The following is a 15,534-nucleotide window of genomic DNA, read 5'->3' on the forward strand; positions in this document are numbered from 1 at the left end:
CTTTTCTTGACTACCACACCAAGTATATAATTGAATTTCTGAGTCCCTTATTTCCTTTGCCAGTGGTTCTAAGCATAATGTAATCAACAAAGGAAAGAGAACATCCCTGCTTGGATCCTTTGTTCAAATAGAAATTATCAACCTTATAATTGTATCAGGGAATGCAAATGCATCCATTGCCCTAGTCATAAAATCCCAGCTTACTCTGTCAAATGCTTTCTCTGTATCAAGACCCATCAACAACAGTAGTATTTTCTTAATTCTGCTTCCCTCTGGATCATCACTGCTCTGTTAATGTTGATGTAAAATGTTTGCATCCCCTCCCCAAAAACACACTGATCCATATCTATCCATTTTGGCATCACTTTTGCCATTCTTTTATCCATTATAGACATAAACACTTTATAAGCAGGGTTTAAAATTGAAATGGGCTTTTATGAAGCTGGATATGATGGGTCTTTACCCTCTTTAGTTATTACAGCCACCACCACTTTCTTCCAGACTGTTGGTGTTTCTCCTCCTCTACAAAACCTTCCAGGTCTTTATCAAAATTTTCTCCCCTAGCTTCCAAACTTCCACAGGAACATCAGCTATTCCTGGGGACTTTCTGTAGATTGGTTATACATAAGTTTTGTCTTATCTTCTCCTATCCTGTTAGTAATTCGGCCTCATCTACCTAATCTTGGCATATTTAATTCCATAAACATTTCCATTTGTACATTTTGTTGAAACTGCTTTATACAGATTTTCATAAAATTTCCAAAATATTTCTAGTACCTCTACAGGATCTCTTGTTATCCTCCTTATTACAGGCTCCCTAAGCTTGGTGACAACCCTTTATACTTTCTGCTGAGTTGCTGTGCTAAACGTTTTTGTACTCTGTAATTATTACCAGAAACAGTTGCTTAACAGCACTCTTTCTAAACTCATGCATATTATTGAGGTAATCCCTTATTTTATGTTTAGCATTCTGCAATTGCACCACTTCCTGATCTAAGAGATTCCCCCTGTTCTGCAATACTTTCAGCTTTGTCAGTCCCTCTAAGTAATTCTTGCTACTTCTTAACCATGTCTCTTTCTTGTATTTCCACCCTATTTTTAAACTCCACTTTAAGTTTATTCCACTCCCTAACTATATTTTCAGAAGAAATTTCGATCTTCTCTAATAACTCCTGAATAATTTCCACTACCTATTCCATAAATTCCTCTATTTTCAACAGATAACTGGGAAAGTGCAAGTGTCTCATTTATATTTCATTACCCTACATTTTTCTTTTAGTTATTGTTGGCGCATGATCTGAAATAGTTATTGGATGCATATCAAATCTTCCACTTAAATGCACATGCTCCTGTGAAATGAGGTCTGTTTAGCCTAGCCCAGTTTTTGTATCTTGACGAATAATATGGAAATTCACTCCAGACTACTACTACTGAATTCACATCTTCCATACCAAATATATTCATAAATGTCTTCAGAACTCTACCCTCATTGGTTATATTTTCTCTTCTGGGTCTCCCAGACACATCTTCACTGCTGCAAGTCAAATTCTAGTCCCAACCTATTCCTGCTGAAAGCTAATTATTTCTCCTTTCTTAAGGTCCATTATAGCAGTTTTAAGTAGAATATAAATATATGCCAGTGTAATCCTCTCTTGCCAGTAGCTCCTTAGTACTACATATCTACCACTATTATCTTTTTTATCCTCTTTTATCACTAATGGAGCTCCTCTTGCAATTAATGTAAGTATTCCCATTTTCCTTTGTCCCACATATTCTGCTGAATAACCATTTTGAAAACCTTTCTTTATCAAATGCACATGTTCAGTTCTTCCCAAATGTGTTGCCTGTAATATAGCTATTTGCACTCTACATTTTTAATATAGTTCAGTACTCTTTCTATTTTATGGATATATCTGTGGGACCATTTACATATAACGATAATATAATATAGAAAGTAGTATCATTATATTAAGAAAGTTATGATTCCCACTTGTTATGGTGTAACAGCTTTTGTTTAAAATGTCTAGTTCCAGCTTTTGTGTTAGGTGCATATACTGATGTTTGGCAGTTGACCTTTTATACAGTTGTTTCTTGTCATATCAGTATGAACCTATGTTACATCTTATAAAACATTAGTGAAAGCCCTCAAACAAAACAAGCACATACACACACACACACGCACACACACACACACACACACACACACACACACACACACACACACACACACACACACACACACACACACACACACACACACACACACACTTTGATTAACCTGTAAGTAAGGCTATCAATGCTAAGACATATGGTACAGCCTGTACTTCTACTAAGTGCTCTCTGTTTCTGTCTTTATTCCTCTCCCAGATTGGGAAAACACTTTAATGCTTTCAGAGAACATTATTTGCTAGCCATTAAAAGAAAGAAGTATTGTGTTTTTACTGCTCCTTATCAGATTGTCTCATGGAGACATGAGAATCAGATACACAGTTGCCTCTACAAGCACCCATTTATTTGCTAGAGGAAACTTTTATTATATTCAGTGTTCTTTTTTATTTATTTGTTCCCCTTAACACTTGTTGCTAGATCAAGCCAAAAGTCTTAATCAGGTCATGCGAGATTAAGAAAAAGCACATGATTTTTTCTGGTATCATGCTCTTTTACCAGACTTGTCTTCTTTTGTTACACTGCAGTGCCTAGATTTCTTAAAACTAAAGAAGAAGAAAGAAGGAAGGAAGGGAAAAAAACGGGCACCTGTTTACTTTAACATTCCTATTAGACTAAAAAATAACTAAGAAAGCTTTACTTTTTAGCATGCAGATTATGTCATTCATTATAAAATATACTACTGTTAAGAACAAAATTTAGTTTTACTTACAGTTAACTCTTTTCCTTTCACTCCCCCTCTGCTAAATGTTCTTCCAAACATTACAATGACATTTAGTACAGCATATGCTTTGAAGTCCCCTATAACACAGCCAAAAAAGTCCAATATTTCCAGGTTTTCTTGATCTGTCAAATTTCACAAATATAATTAATGCTTTGTAATCCCACAATTTCTGAGTTGCTTGTCTTCTTCCTGTTAATCTCCATCTCCCAAGTCCAGTCTCTGCTTCATTTCTAACTTACTCCTGATTCTTCTATTCAACTCTTGTGTTTCTTTCGGTGTCTCTCAAGCACTTTCCTTTGAAACACTGGAATAGGTTTCACTGGCACAGTCACTATATGGGTTTTATTATCAGAAGAACAAGAAGCAGAAGCAGAATCTCCCCATGGTTGCTAGCTCACTTTTTGTAGGACAAACTTTTGTATTTCCTCCTTAACACGTTCTCCATTAAAAATTATTTTACCCTCTAGGAAATAATATTCAGAAAATACCTAGATACAGCAGCTTGAATCTCACGCCTGCTTCTCAACATTCCCTGATTAGTGGAATACATTTACTCATCTTCTGCCTAGTGTACAATCAGTAATCATTTTCCACAAACACTCTACTGTCTACCAGTTTTATTACTTTGCCCTTCTGCCACAGTTTTGTCAGAATCAACTCTTTCTGCTGGTAGGATTGCATCTTTACTATTAAAGGTCTAGGTTGCTTTCCCATGGCCAGGTTTGGAGCATACACACAATGTGCTGTTTCAGTTAACAATTCCTGCTGCACAATATCAGTCCAGCTACTTACTTGTTCTTTCATAAAATTAATATTGTCTGTTCCATCCAGCTTCTGTGGAACAGCAGAAAATATTAGGGTTTTCCTATGTGCTCTGACTCTAATTCTATTACTTTTAGAAGCATCTCTTCTTCAGCAGTCTCATATTCAGCCAACCATTTCTTTAATTTGACATCTGATTTTTGTAGTTTGCTTTTTGTTACATGAGTTGATACACTCCATTAGTGTTTCATTTATTTTTATCAGCTCTGACTCCATTTGCCTTATTTTTTTCCTATAGGTTACTGGAAATCATGTCCTGCACCAAAAGCTGGAGCTTTGCACTGATATTTGCTGAACAGCTGCAGAATTCTTCCCAGTCAGTGTTTTCTCCAAGCCTTTTGTGACTTTCTTTAAGTTCTCTGAATTTCATTTTTGCTAGCTCGAGGCAGTGAAACTCCTAGCCAGTTACTGAAATTTACCCCAAAAAACAAGATCACTGTCTCTCTCGTCTGACTTTCTGTTTTTACAATGGGAGAGCTGAAATTACACTATTACTTACTGTGCAGCTGTCTTGGAAGTCTCAATGACCTAGTTAATGATGGACTCAGAAGATCACACACTGTTATGTAGTAAACCAGGTAGGGAGATTTGAAAGACAGAGCCTGGAGTTCAGATACTCATCCAGTTGATGTGATAACGACTAGAAAAATGGTTTTCCAAGAGAAAAATTTTAGATCTGACCTGGCTGAAGATTCAAAGGGAGTTTGCATCAGGACCTGAAGCATACTAGTTAAATCTCAAGGAGGAGTATGATCCTTTGGCTAATGTCTAAATGAAAAGGCCCCTTCGAGAAAGGCTTTACATAATTTAGAAGAAGCTAAGGTAGAGTTATTATCACTTAGATGGAAATGTGAAATGGCAGACAAATGGATCTTAACAGTAGAAAAATTATCTCCTTAATTGAAAACTGGAGCTGAAAAATCAAAGTATAGCTGGTACAGGGGCAGACTTGTGGTTCAGATCTCTGTTAAGGGCCCAGAATACAAATCTCTTCCATTTAATTTTGTAAATCTTTCTAGCAGAAGCTTTTTGAGAAGATGATAAAATACGATCGACCAACTAGAAGATGCTCGGCTGTCTGACAATCAGTGGAATTGGACAAACCATGGAGTAAGTGTGAGGCCTGTTATGTCCAGATGAGGCATGCCCGTCAAGTGAGACAGGATGTCTGGAGTGGGACCCTGTATCCAGAGCAGATGTAGAAGGTGAGGCCAGAGGAAGGGAAACCAAATCTGAAGAAGCCAAAAGGGTGTATAATGAGGATAAATGTGCCCTTCAACTGGAATGCCTTCTGTAGAAATTTGTGAATGAGTGGTAATGGTGGGTAAGTATAAAGAAGACTGGAGGGCCAATCACGGACTAGCGCATCTCTCAGTAACTCCCCCATTGGCGGGATCAGGGCAAAGAACCTGCTGCACTTGACTTGTTCTTGAGGGGAAGAAGTGAATAGGTTGCAGCATGGCTGGCCCCATCAATGGAAAATTTTCTCCACTACTTTGACAGTGAAAGACCATTCATGAAGCATCAGAATGGACCTGCTTAGTTTGCATGCAATCACAGTGGCTTTCCCCGGGATGTGCATTACTATTAGAAAGCAACAGGAATAGATCATCCATACCCACACTCTCATTGTTTCTCAGCTAAGTAGATAAGACTTGGTTCCTCCCTGTTTGTTGATGTACCAGACCACATGCATATTGACTGTCTGAACAGCAACTGTCCTAGAGGGGAGAATGTCTTGAAAGGCCTGCAACGCTAGGAGGATTGTTCTCATTTCCAGTATACAGATATGTGTCTTGGCCTCTTCTAGGGACCACATACCTTGGACTGTCCTTCCCAAGTAGTGTCCCCACCCCAGCTGACAGTTGTCCATGTTTACCATGGTCATGGGCAGAGGAAGAATAAATGGACGTGCGTCAGAAAATTCATTTGAATGAAGCCACCAAAGAAGATATCTTTTGCATGCTTGTGTGATTTTGACTGCTGTGGTTAAAGGATGTTGAAGAACGGACTACTGTACTAAAAGGGCCATTGCAGAATTTGCATGCGAAACCCGGCTAAAGTGACAGCTGCTGCCATGGACCCCAAAGCTTATCAGATTAAGTTCATGCTGGAAGAGAAGAATGCAGCATTACTCTCTCGACCTGTGATTTGAAAGTCAGAATGTGAGTAGGAGGGAGACAGGCTATCTGATTGGCCATGTCTAAATGAGCACCTATGATCTCCAGACTCTGGGTAGATGTGAGTTGTGATTTGCTGTAACTAACTGTGATGCCCAGGTGGACACACAACTGGAGGAGGTAGTCTCTTGCTTGTAGGAGAAGATGCCAGGTTGGAGCAGTTAGGAGCCAGTCATCTAGGTGTGACACCCCTGCACTGGCCCAGTAATTAAGGAGCTTCAATCCTCACCACTAACACTAGTGAGGGACGTACACATTGGGAGGATGACAAGTACACACACACAGTAAAGTACAATTTCCCTTAAGAGCACACACAGATCACAATCTGTACGGGGTTGGTTTCTCCCTCTTTCTCCGGATCCCCAATAAGTATCCCCATTGGTACAGCTATAGGGTTAAGATCATGGCTGAGCTGTCAAGCCAAAATCTCCAGCACCCTCTCTGTCCAACCACTGCTTCAAGTCCCTACCCAAGTAGGTGACAAACACACACTTTGATATTTGGTTGATATACAAACACACACACACGCATGCGCACACACACACACACACACACACACACGCACGCACACACACACACACACACACACACACACACACACACACACACCTGGGAAAGGCTGGCACAGGTTTGCTAGCTATGCCCCCTTCAGCCAAGAATATAAGGTAGTACCAGCTGCCACCAGCCACCCTTACTTATCAGCTACTTTTAAGGCTCTTACTAAAAGGTGCCCAATATTACTGTGTAATATTACTATTAATCCAAATGGTAAGTGTGACCAAGACTTTTAAGGCTACTGGAGTGGCCTATACAGTGTCACCAAATACATATGCAAGTATCCTAAGAGCTTAATATCTCTAAACAAACCAGCCACAATTAAAAAAATACATATTTAATAAATAATAAAAGAACAAGACAATATTCAATCAACACAGTAACTACAGAGTTCAGAATTACAGGAAATATTTTAAAACAACTTTGCAGGACAGTCTCAAATAAATACAGAAAACATCTAAACTAATCTTTACTATATTCCTATCTATACCTAAAAGATACTATGCCCTAAATGACTTACTTACAGAGCAAGGCAAATGTAGATGAGAAGTGCTGGATGGATGTTTCTAAATCCAAGACAAGGTACAAAATGTCCAGTCTCTCAGAGAGTTCCCAAACTAATATCAAAACATGAATACTGGGTTAGCCTAGATGACATCACTCTGTCACCTGCCTTCAGTTCCCAGGCTAACAGAAACTTAACAAAATTTAACATTTCTCTGTGAAAAATACATACTTCTCAAATGTTTGCCTAGAACTGGAAGTCGTAAAATTCAGCACTTTTACATTTGAAACCTAGTAATTATTTCTGTTTCAAGAGAACAGGAAAACCTCTAGCTCTAGACATTGTGTTTGCTTGCTGCACTGAAACTGAGATAACAGAATTGTAAAACAATTTCCACTTATTTTCTTGAGGGTTTGCAAGTTAACTCTGTATGTTCCAGCTTCTACTATTAACATACATATTTGCACAGGTATATAGTTTATATATATTTCTGTTCTTTTCCAGTAGGGTACACTGTGGTTACATTCTTGAAGCTTAGTACATAACATACAGTTCAACACACACTTCTGCGCCAGTAGCTTAATATACACATAACGCATAGTTCTCTTACATTTGTAAGACAAGCATATAAATCATATTAATATTTACAAATAACACAGAATTATTGACAAAAGTCCAGCTAGCTGGGCTGGCAACATCGCACTAGGTATGGAAACATTAGAATTCCAGCAGTCTAAAGTGAGCTGCTACCACCATCAACACCCTGGTGCCTGTGGTGAGACGAATTAGCAATGCACAGATTCGGAAATGACTAGCTCCCAGCCAGAAGCGCAAATATCTTCTGGGCTGCCTGTTCATTTTGATGTGATAGTACACATCCTGAAGATCTATCAAGCACATCTAATCATCTTTTTGTAGAAGGGCAGAATGGACTGAAGTGTAACTATCCATAACCCTGAATATTGCACAAACTGGTTGAGTTTGTTGAGATCCAGAATGGGTCTCAAGTCTCCTGTCTTCTTTGGCACTAAGAAGAATCTTGAATAGGTCCCGGATCCTTTCTGGTCAGGGGGAACCTTCTGAATGACACTTTTTTTTTCCTAGCAGCTTTTCCACTTCTAATGCTGCTGCTTAATTTTGACTGGCTGAAACATTGGAGATTCTTTTCATTCTTCCAGGGGGGTTGGAAAAATGGTATGATATAACTTCTGAATATAATTCTCTGCACTCAGGAATCTTTTCTTATGGATAGCCAGGCTCTTTGGTGCAGAGACAAGTGACCCCTGACTACATCCAGAGGGCAGCAGTTGGGCACCTTTTCAGAAGCATTGGTAGGTTTTGTCCAAGAAAGATTCAAAACCCTGGTTCTGAGAGTTATCTCTGCCAAGGGGGCAGCATCTTCCAATTGAGATCTCCCTCTGCATCTAGGGAACTAGCTCCTCATGAGTTTTCGAAAGGACCCTGGGATTTATTGAACTACATTTTCCTACCTCTTTGCTGATTCCAGGAAAGGGGTCTTTGAGGGGTAGAAAAACAAAGCCATACAGCAGACAAGGTCTTTCCTTCTTGCTCACATCTGATGAGCATATCTTTCACTTTAGGGCCAAATAAGGAAGATCCATCAAAGGAAACACTGATGAATGAAGACTTAAAAGAACATTGGAAAATCACAGTCTCATCCAGGCATTTCTCCTAATGGCTATACCTAAACCCGCAGCCTGTGAGGTACCTTCTGCTGCATGGCAGCTCAGCCCCATGAACGCATTAGGTAGTGATTGAAGGGTGGTCAGCTATGAGGAGACTCAATTTTGGTATTTGGCAAATATGGACCCAGAAAGAGATCTGGAGAGCCCTCTAGTCAAATCTCTTTATAATCCTGTAAAATGTGCCAAGTAATCCAACAACCATGCAGCAACGGTCACTGAAGTATACTCGCACTTAGCGAATCTGTCCAAGGCCCTGGACTCCCTGATAGGGGGACGGACAAAAGAGATCTGCTCTCCACAAGCTCTTTTATGGTGGCCACTGCCAAATCCATGGCATCAACTGGGACACCCTTGCTCTACTGTGTCCTGTTCTTGGGAGGGGCTAAAATTTTGTATGGGTATTTAGAGATGGGCTCCACAGTATCCAGTTCCTTCCATGCAAGAAATGAGATTTATAAGTTCACTAGCCGGGCAAGACCTAAAAGCCTCAAGGAACACTGACTACTCTCAGGAAGGGGTATCGGAAGACCAACCACCTACCTGTTTTAACAGCTCTAGAATGTCTCCAAATGAAATATCTTCAGGTGGAGATCTGGGGGACCATTCCACTTCATCAAAATCAGTGTTCTCAGTGAGAGAATCTAGGTGTCACCTTTTACATGTTCTCTTCCAAGGGACCTCATCAGCAGTTAGGCTACTGAGGTATCAGAAAAGAAGGGGGAGTCCTGAGGGACTGACTGGAGTCTTGAATGGGCTGGCTTGTCCTAGTGGAATGGAAGAACAAGGCTAGAGATGTACTTTCTCAAGGTAACGAGAAGGCCCTCTCCACAACCTCAAAGGCAGAATGCTTGGAGGAAACCAAAGTTGATGGTAAAAGAGTTGATATTTCCTGAACCACTGTCTCCTATAACCCTGAGGCACTCTGCCCAAGAATGGAGTCTGATGAGCTGTCCAGTGCTGAAGCCCCAAGGGGAAGGGATGACTCTGACAGCTTTGGACTTGACTCTAGTTCACTGACTCTGATGTTGACGCTTTGGCTTTGAGAATCCTCTGGCTTCAAAATGCTCAGAGCCAGACTCAGGTAAGTAACTGCAGCTGAAAAACAGACTATCTTAGAATCTGATGAGAACACTCCCAGGTGTCTCAGAATTGATGGCTCAAAAAGAGTAGGACAGAAGAAGATGATACCAAAGGGGAGTAGTCAGAGGTAGGCTCACACATCCAAAAGGAGATGAAGCTAGGAGTATCCCCTTCTGGATCTGAGCTCTGAGGAATTTCATCAATCATATCCACATTAACCTTGAATAAACTCCTGGAAGACCTGAGAGAAGAGGTCAAGGAAGGAAGTCTATTATGTTTGGGGGGGGTGGGTTCCTCTAAGAATGGTGAAGGGAGCTAATAGTTACCGGATCCAGGAAGAGGTGACCAGATCCGAGGTGATTCGGATTTTGAAGCAGAGGGATCCAAAGTGGTCAGATGCAACTTTTTTTGTGATATTTTTGCAGCAGGCTTCAAGGAAGGAGATGAAGAATTCATGGGATCTGGAGACTTCTCATGACAGTCATTATCTTTGGGACCTGAGTTGGGCTTCCCCTTGTCAGTTTTCTTTGAGGGGGCTAGAGCCTCAGCTGAAGCAGAAGAAGAGGAGGAAGTGGAAGGGAGAAGGCCCTTCAATACAAGCTTGTTTCTGCTGTCAGTGAGAGCCATGGAATTGAAACCAGCGCATACAGACTAGTCTGCATCTAAATGTAAAGCTCCTAAACAATATATGCATTCCCTGTGGGCATCCAAGTATGGCATTTTATGTCTACATGTGATGCATTTTTTGAAGCTGATAGGTTTATCTGCCATACTGGCCTAACTAATAGCAAAGCTACAAAAAGACAATAATCAACAAAAACTACTTATTTAAAAGAAAAAAAAAAATAAAGACAGAAAAAGTAAGCTACCAACAATGGTAGCTAAGAAATACCCTACAAAGGAAACAGAAGAAAAAAATTGAAATAGCAAAGTACCAGCAACGATACTAAAGCAAAGTACTGAGAAATTGATACCAAGTACACAGAAAAACACAGCAGGGGAAAAACACTGAACAAGTAAGGTAGGTGCGAGAAAGGAATCAGAAGGACTAATATTGATAGAAAAATTTAAGCAAAAGTCATTATTTCAGTTATGCATTCACTCAAAAGCTTGACAGCGAGGGGCTCCATTGTCTGTAGCTAAGTGGCAGCAAAAGAGAATCTGAAGGATGTTAGGTCAGGAAGGCATTACGCATAAAGGGAAGAACTCGTGAGTCCGGATCTGAGGATCTGGAAGAAATGGTCGAGTCAGATCTGAGTTGGATCTGAGATCCATCAACTGAGGAATGAATAAGAATGATAACATCAGATCATTATATTCATTTATCCAGTGAGGTCTGCACCGTCCTTTGGGCTATCTGTCCCCTGTACCAGCCAATCTGTCCTCTATTGTTAATGTGCAATGAGAGGTCAATAATAACCAGAGAAACTAGAGTTTCCAAGATGGTTTATGTCAAATAGCAACACAGCAGAATTTCTTGGCATGAAAATAGCCTTCTTCAGTACCTTCAAGTTGTTTAACATGAGGAATTCACCTCCATGTATTAAAATGTACTCACACCTGCAGTTAAAACTCTCTCTCGTTTTTTTAATGTTACAATACATACATATGTATTACACTCTCTTACTTAGTGCATTTGGGCTGCTATGACTCACCCCCAAAGTGTTCAGCAATACATACTACAGACTGTCTTATTTTCAGGCTGAAATCAGAGCTTAGAATTTTTAACAAACAACTTTTTATCTTTTGTTCAACCTATAGTACTTTCTGTAAGCTATGGAAACCACAGTGAAAGACATATATGCACAAAGGCTGTTGCTCTACATTTAGGTAGTGGCTTCCTTTGGGATTCAAACCAGCCATCCTTTTCCCCCCAGTATTAACAATGCTTAAATAGATAACTTTTCCTACTATATAATGTGCAGTTTCATCAATATTACTCAAACAGAACGAGGTATGACACTTGTTTGAATCATATCCTGCACAGTCTTTCTTTATGTACTCGTACAAATTCAATACTTGTCCTGCTTCATATGTACAATATTTTCTTTCAAGCCAAAATCATTTTTTTTAAATCTTTTGTGCAGTCAGTTTTGTCACTACAGGAGTAATTTCACCACTTTTTTCTTAACATATGGTCAACTACAGACCTATGCAAATGGTCTACAAAGTCCCTCTTGGGGTAATGAGAGGGAGAAGCACAGAAAGTAGATTAAATTATGTGATTAAATTAGTGTTAAATGTCTTGGGTATATGGAAACTAGTGGCATCTCAGTGTTGTTCGGTAATAAAAAAGTTCTGGAGGGTTCCACCTATTACTGCATGAAATGAAATGATGACGGGAATAGAAAAATGACAATAAAAGAGTTCACACTGCTCACACACTTATGCAGTAAAACTAGAAATGCTGCCATGAAAGAATTCACCAGTCTTTATCAGGTGGCTATGAGGTACAGATAAACCATTCAAATGCTTTGGAGGCAAGGGGGTGAAACCCTTTCTTCTACAGGAACCCAATGGCTATAACACACACTCTGACCCAGACTGATTAGCAAAGAGAAGATACTTCCTTTCTTTTCAAATAATATCCCTCCATCCTTAGATGACTATCATTGTGTTGCACAGGAATTTTAGCCCTGCCATATGCAGTAATAACCAGCAAGGACCACACAATCAAAGCAACTTAAGTGGGTTAAGGGGACAGAATCACAGTGACTTAGAGGTAGCAGATGAGGGTGACGGAATTTTTAAACAAATAAATGCAAGCAGAAATGAACGGATCAAAGTATGTGAAAATTCTTTCTTAGGTTCAAAGATTGTAGAGATTTTCAAAGAAAACCTGAAGTAATGAAAGCACAGTTAACATACTGGTCAGGTTTGAAAGTTATATTTGAAAGTCAATATTACTGCTTTCTATTTTAATGCACTACTAGTTTCAAATTTTCTGTGTCAAGTCACAATAAATGAAGCAAACTTCTGGCAGAGTACAATAAAGATTTACCTGTGGCAAAGCAAGAAGGTAAGCGACAGCCAAGGTCATATCAGTGGGAAGAGCATCATTAGCCAACTGAAGAAGAACTGGAAAACAAACAAAAAAATTGATTACGGTGATGAGGCTTCGCTGACATCTGCAGTTTGCAATAATTGTCTGTGTGTGTGCTAGTACGCTAATTTACCGCTTGAAAAATCAAAGTAATGCTGAAACATTTTTAATCTTGGCAGAGAATTTCAATTACTGTTTACTAGGCGCAGAATTGTTTCAATCTTTGAAAAAAAAAAAAAACTTTGATCTTTTTTTTTCTTAGAAAAATGAAACAACCATTTCCAATGAAGGGCAAAAAACATCAACATAAATTATGCCCAAAGCTTAATATTCACGTCCTAGTTGTGTGCCCGTACAGCTGTTTCTTTCCTGTAGGCCTTGCACATACCTGCAGTATTCCATCTGCTTTCATACTCTAGCCAAAATTTAAATTGCAAATGCGAAAGACAAGAGCTATTCAAAAGAAGTCCATGAAACACATACTCATACTAATTTAAGGCCTGACACGAGCCATTAGATTAAGAGATAAAACAGAGAGAATCGCATTGTTCACTTCATTCCTGAAAACTGCTGAGAGCACCCGGCATTACTCACTCATAATGCTGCCTTCAGCAATTAAAGTTGCACTTTAGAGGGCCTTTGGCACATTTTGAAGAACTTTGAAACATTTTTGACTTTAATGCCTCACAGAATATGCAAGGCTAAAAGAATAATTGCCAAGCTAAAAGAAAATAAGAAACATGCTTCATTAACATCTAGTCTCCAAATTACCTTAACTTTTGCCCACACTTCTGTGACTAATATAATACAGCCAACCCACTTAGTAATCACAAATTTTAAGCATATCTGACAAGTTCTCTGCCAAAAGGGCATTTAAACAGTCATAATGCTGTCCTCTCTGCTCACCCACCTTACACTTATTTAATATTACTGTCCTTAACTTTGTTCTCTTCTAATGCACAAATGAAAAGTCACTCGTACGTTAAATGATCTAAACTGCCTCTTTGTCTGGGTCTGTATTATTCTGAATGTTTTCCCACAATCTTCAGCTTGTGAAACTGGTACATAACTCTCTTGTTTGTCAAAAGTGTTTTATTATGCTCTGATAAGAACAAATATTGCCCATTTAAATATTGTTGATACCACTTTTGCAAACTTCAAGAGTTAGTTCACTCTGGTTTGCACATATCTGACAACAAATACATGCTTTTTAAAAATTGTTTTGATATTCTTCTAACCATTTTTGCCTACTAGCTGTTGTTAAAGAAGCCATGTAACTACTGCAGATTTTCTGTCTCACCGAGGAATGGCATCTGTATGTTGTATAAAGATATATAAATAAGCATTCTATATGTATGTGTTGTATATGTCTTCATGATAGTGTTTCTTTCAAACAAAACAAAATATGCAGTTTTCCAATGTGTTCATTTTGCCTGAAAATACCTGAATGCTCTCTCCTTACGAAATACAGTATACGTACAAAAATATTCAATGACATTCTAACAACAGAACTAACTGTAAAGTAGACCAGTAAGAGCAGATGAATGACACAACTGTGAAAAGTGGACAGGTAAAACATATGCTCCAATAAAGGTGCATCTAACTGGAATCACTTGCCAGTGGATGTATGTAACAGGACTACCTACCATTCATTCCAAACTAAGCCCACTTAGAGTACCAAATGACCATAAAAGAACACCAGTGAAAAATGAGAATATCTACTCACAACATGAAATCAATGCGTCCAGCAGGTGGGAGGATTTAATTCCAACATCATTAACTTCATTGTTAATTCAGCACCTTCAGCAATGCAAGGCCAAAGATCCATTTAAAAAGCATTTCGTGGATCCTAATCTGTGGCTATGCTTCTCATCATGAAACTCATTCCCAAAATCTAAAATCCCAGATATTTCATTCATTAAACACCAGACCCCCCCCCCCCCCCCCCATGTTCCATGTGTGATTTAGCTTAAAAGTTTGTACCATTTAGCTACTTGTGCAAGGAGCTTAAATGTAGAGAGAAGATGGGATTTGTTTACCTTGCTCCATTGCACAGCCTCAGCCAATAAAGTAATTTACTGCCAGTCAATAACATCTAGCAATAAAACTGTAAGGTTGACTAATATCTTGCAGATTAGTAGATGTCTGAAGGATTGGCATTTCGCACAGTCACTACTGCTAGCTTGTCATTTACAAATGTGAACACCTGCAATATCAAGAATGCTGTCAACGGCAATTAGACAGTGAGATGCCACTGCAAATGATTCTATGGGTCTAGGACACATGCTCAACTAGCATATGTCAGAATCACAAAACATCGAACACACATACACGAAAGTGCTTAACATCGAAAAGCGCTTCCGTGTATGTGTAGTTCAAAAAAAAATCTACGTTTCTGCAGGGGGGCTTTGCCCCCTGCACCCCCCACTTTAATATTCTCACTCTGAGATTGCACTACAGTGGGGAAAAGGGAATTTTCCCTTACCCGCACTGTAGTCCGATCTACGAAACAGGCACACATACATGGAAGTGCTTTTCGATGTTAAGTGCTTTGGTGTATGTGTATTCGATGTTTTGTGATTCGGACATATGCTAGTCGAGCATGTGTCCGGATCCCATATATATATATATATATATATATATATATATATATATATATATATATATATATATATACACACACACAAACTTTTCTTTTTTTTTTTTTTTGCTGACAGAAGTCCAGGGCTGGACTTCGAAACATCTTGTACTGT

At 39.1% G+C, this 15,534-nt stretch overlaps 1 protein-coding gene across 1 annotated transcript in view; it reads right to left on the reverse strand.

Annotated features, from left to right (window-relative positions):
- NBAS (NBAS subunit of NRZ tethering complex) overlaps positions 1-15,534 on the reverse strand; it is a 3,380,746-nt gene that overhangs the window by 1,292,580 nt on the left and 2,072,632 nt on the right. Inside the window, exon 39 of the mRNA XM_044064792.1 lies at positions 12,740-12,816. Within this exon, the coding sequence (XP_043920727.1) occupies positions 12,740-12,816 (77 nt within the window). The remainder of the gene's footprint in view (positions 1-12,739; positions 12,817-15,534) is intronic.

Source organism: Protopterus annectens, chromosome 1.part0 (assembly GCF_019279795.1).
Source record: "Protopterus annectens isolate FY-2018-M chromosome 1.part0, PAN1.0, whole genome shotgun sequence".
NCBI lineage: Eukaryota > Metazoa > Chordata > Ceratodontiformes > Protopteridae > Protopterus > Protopterus annectens.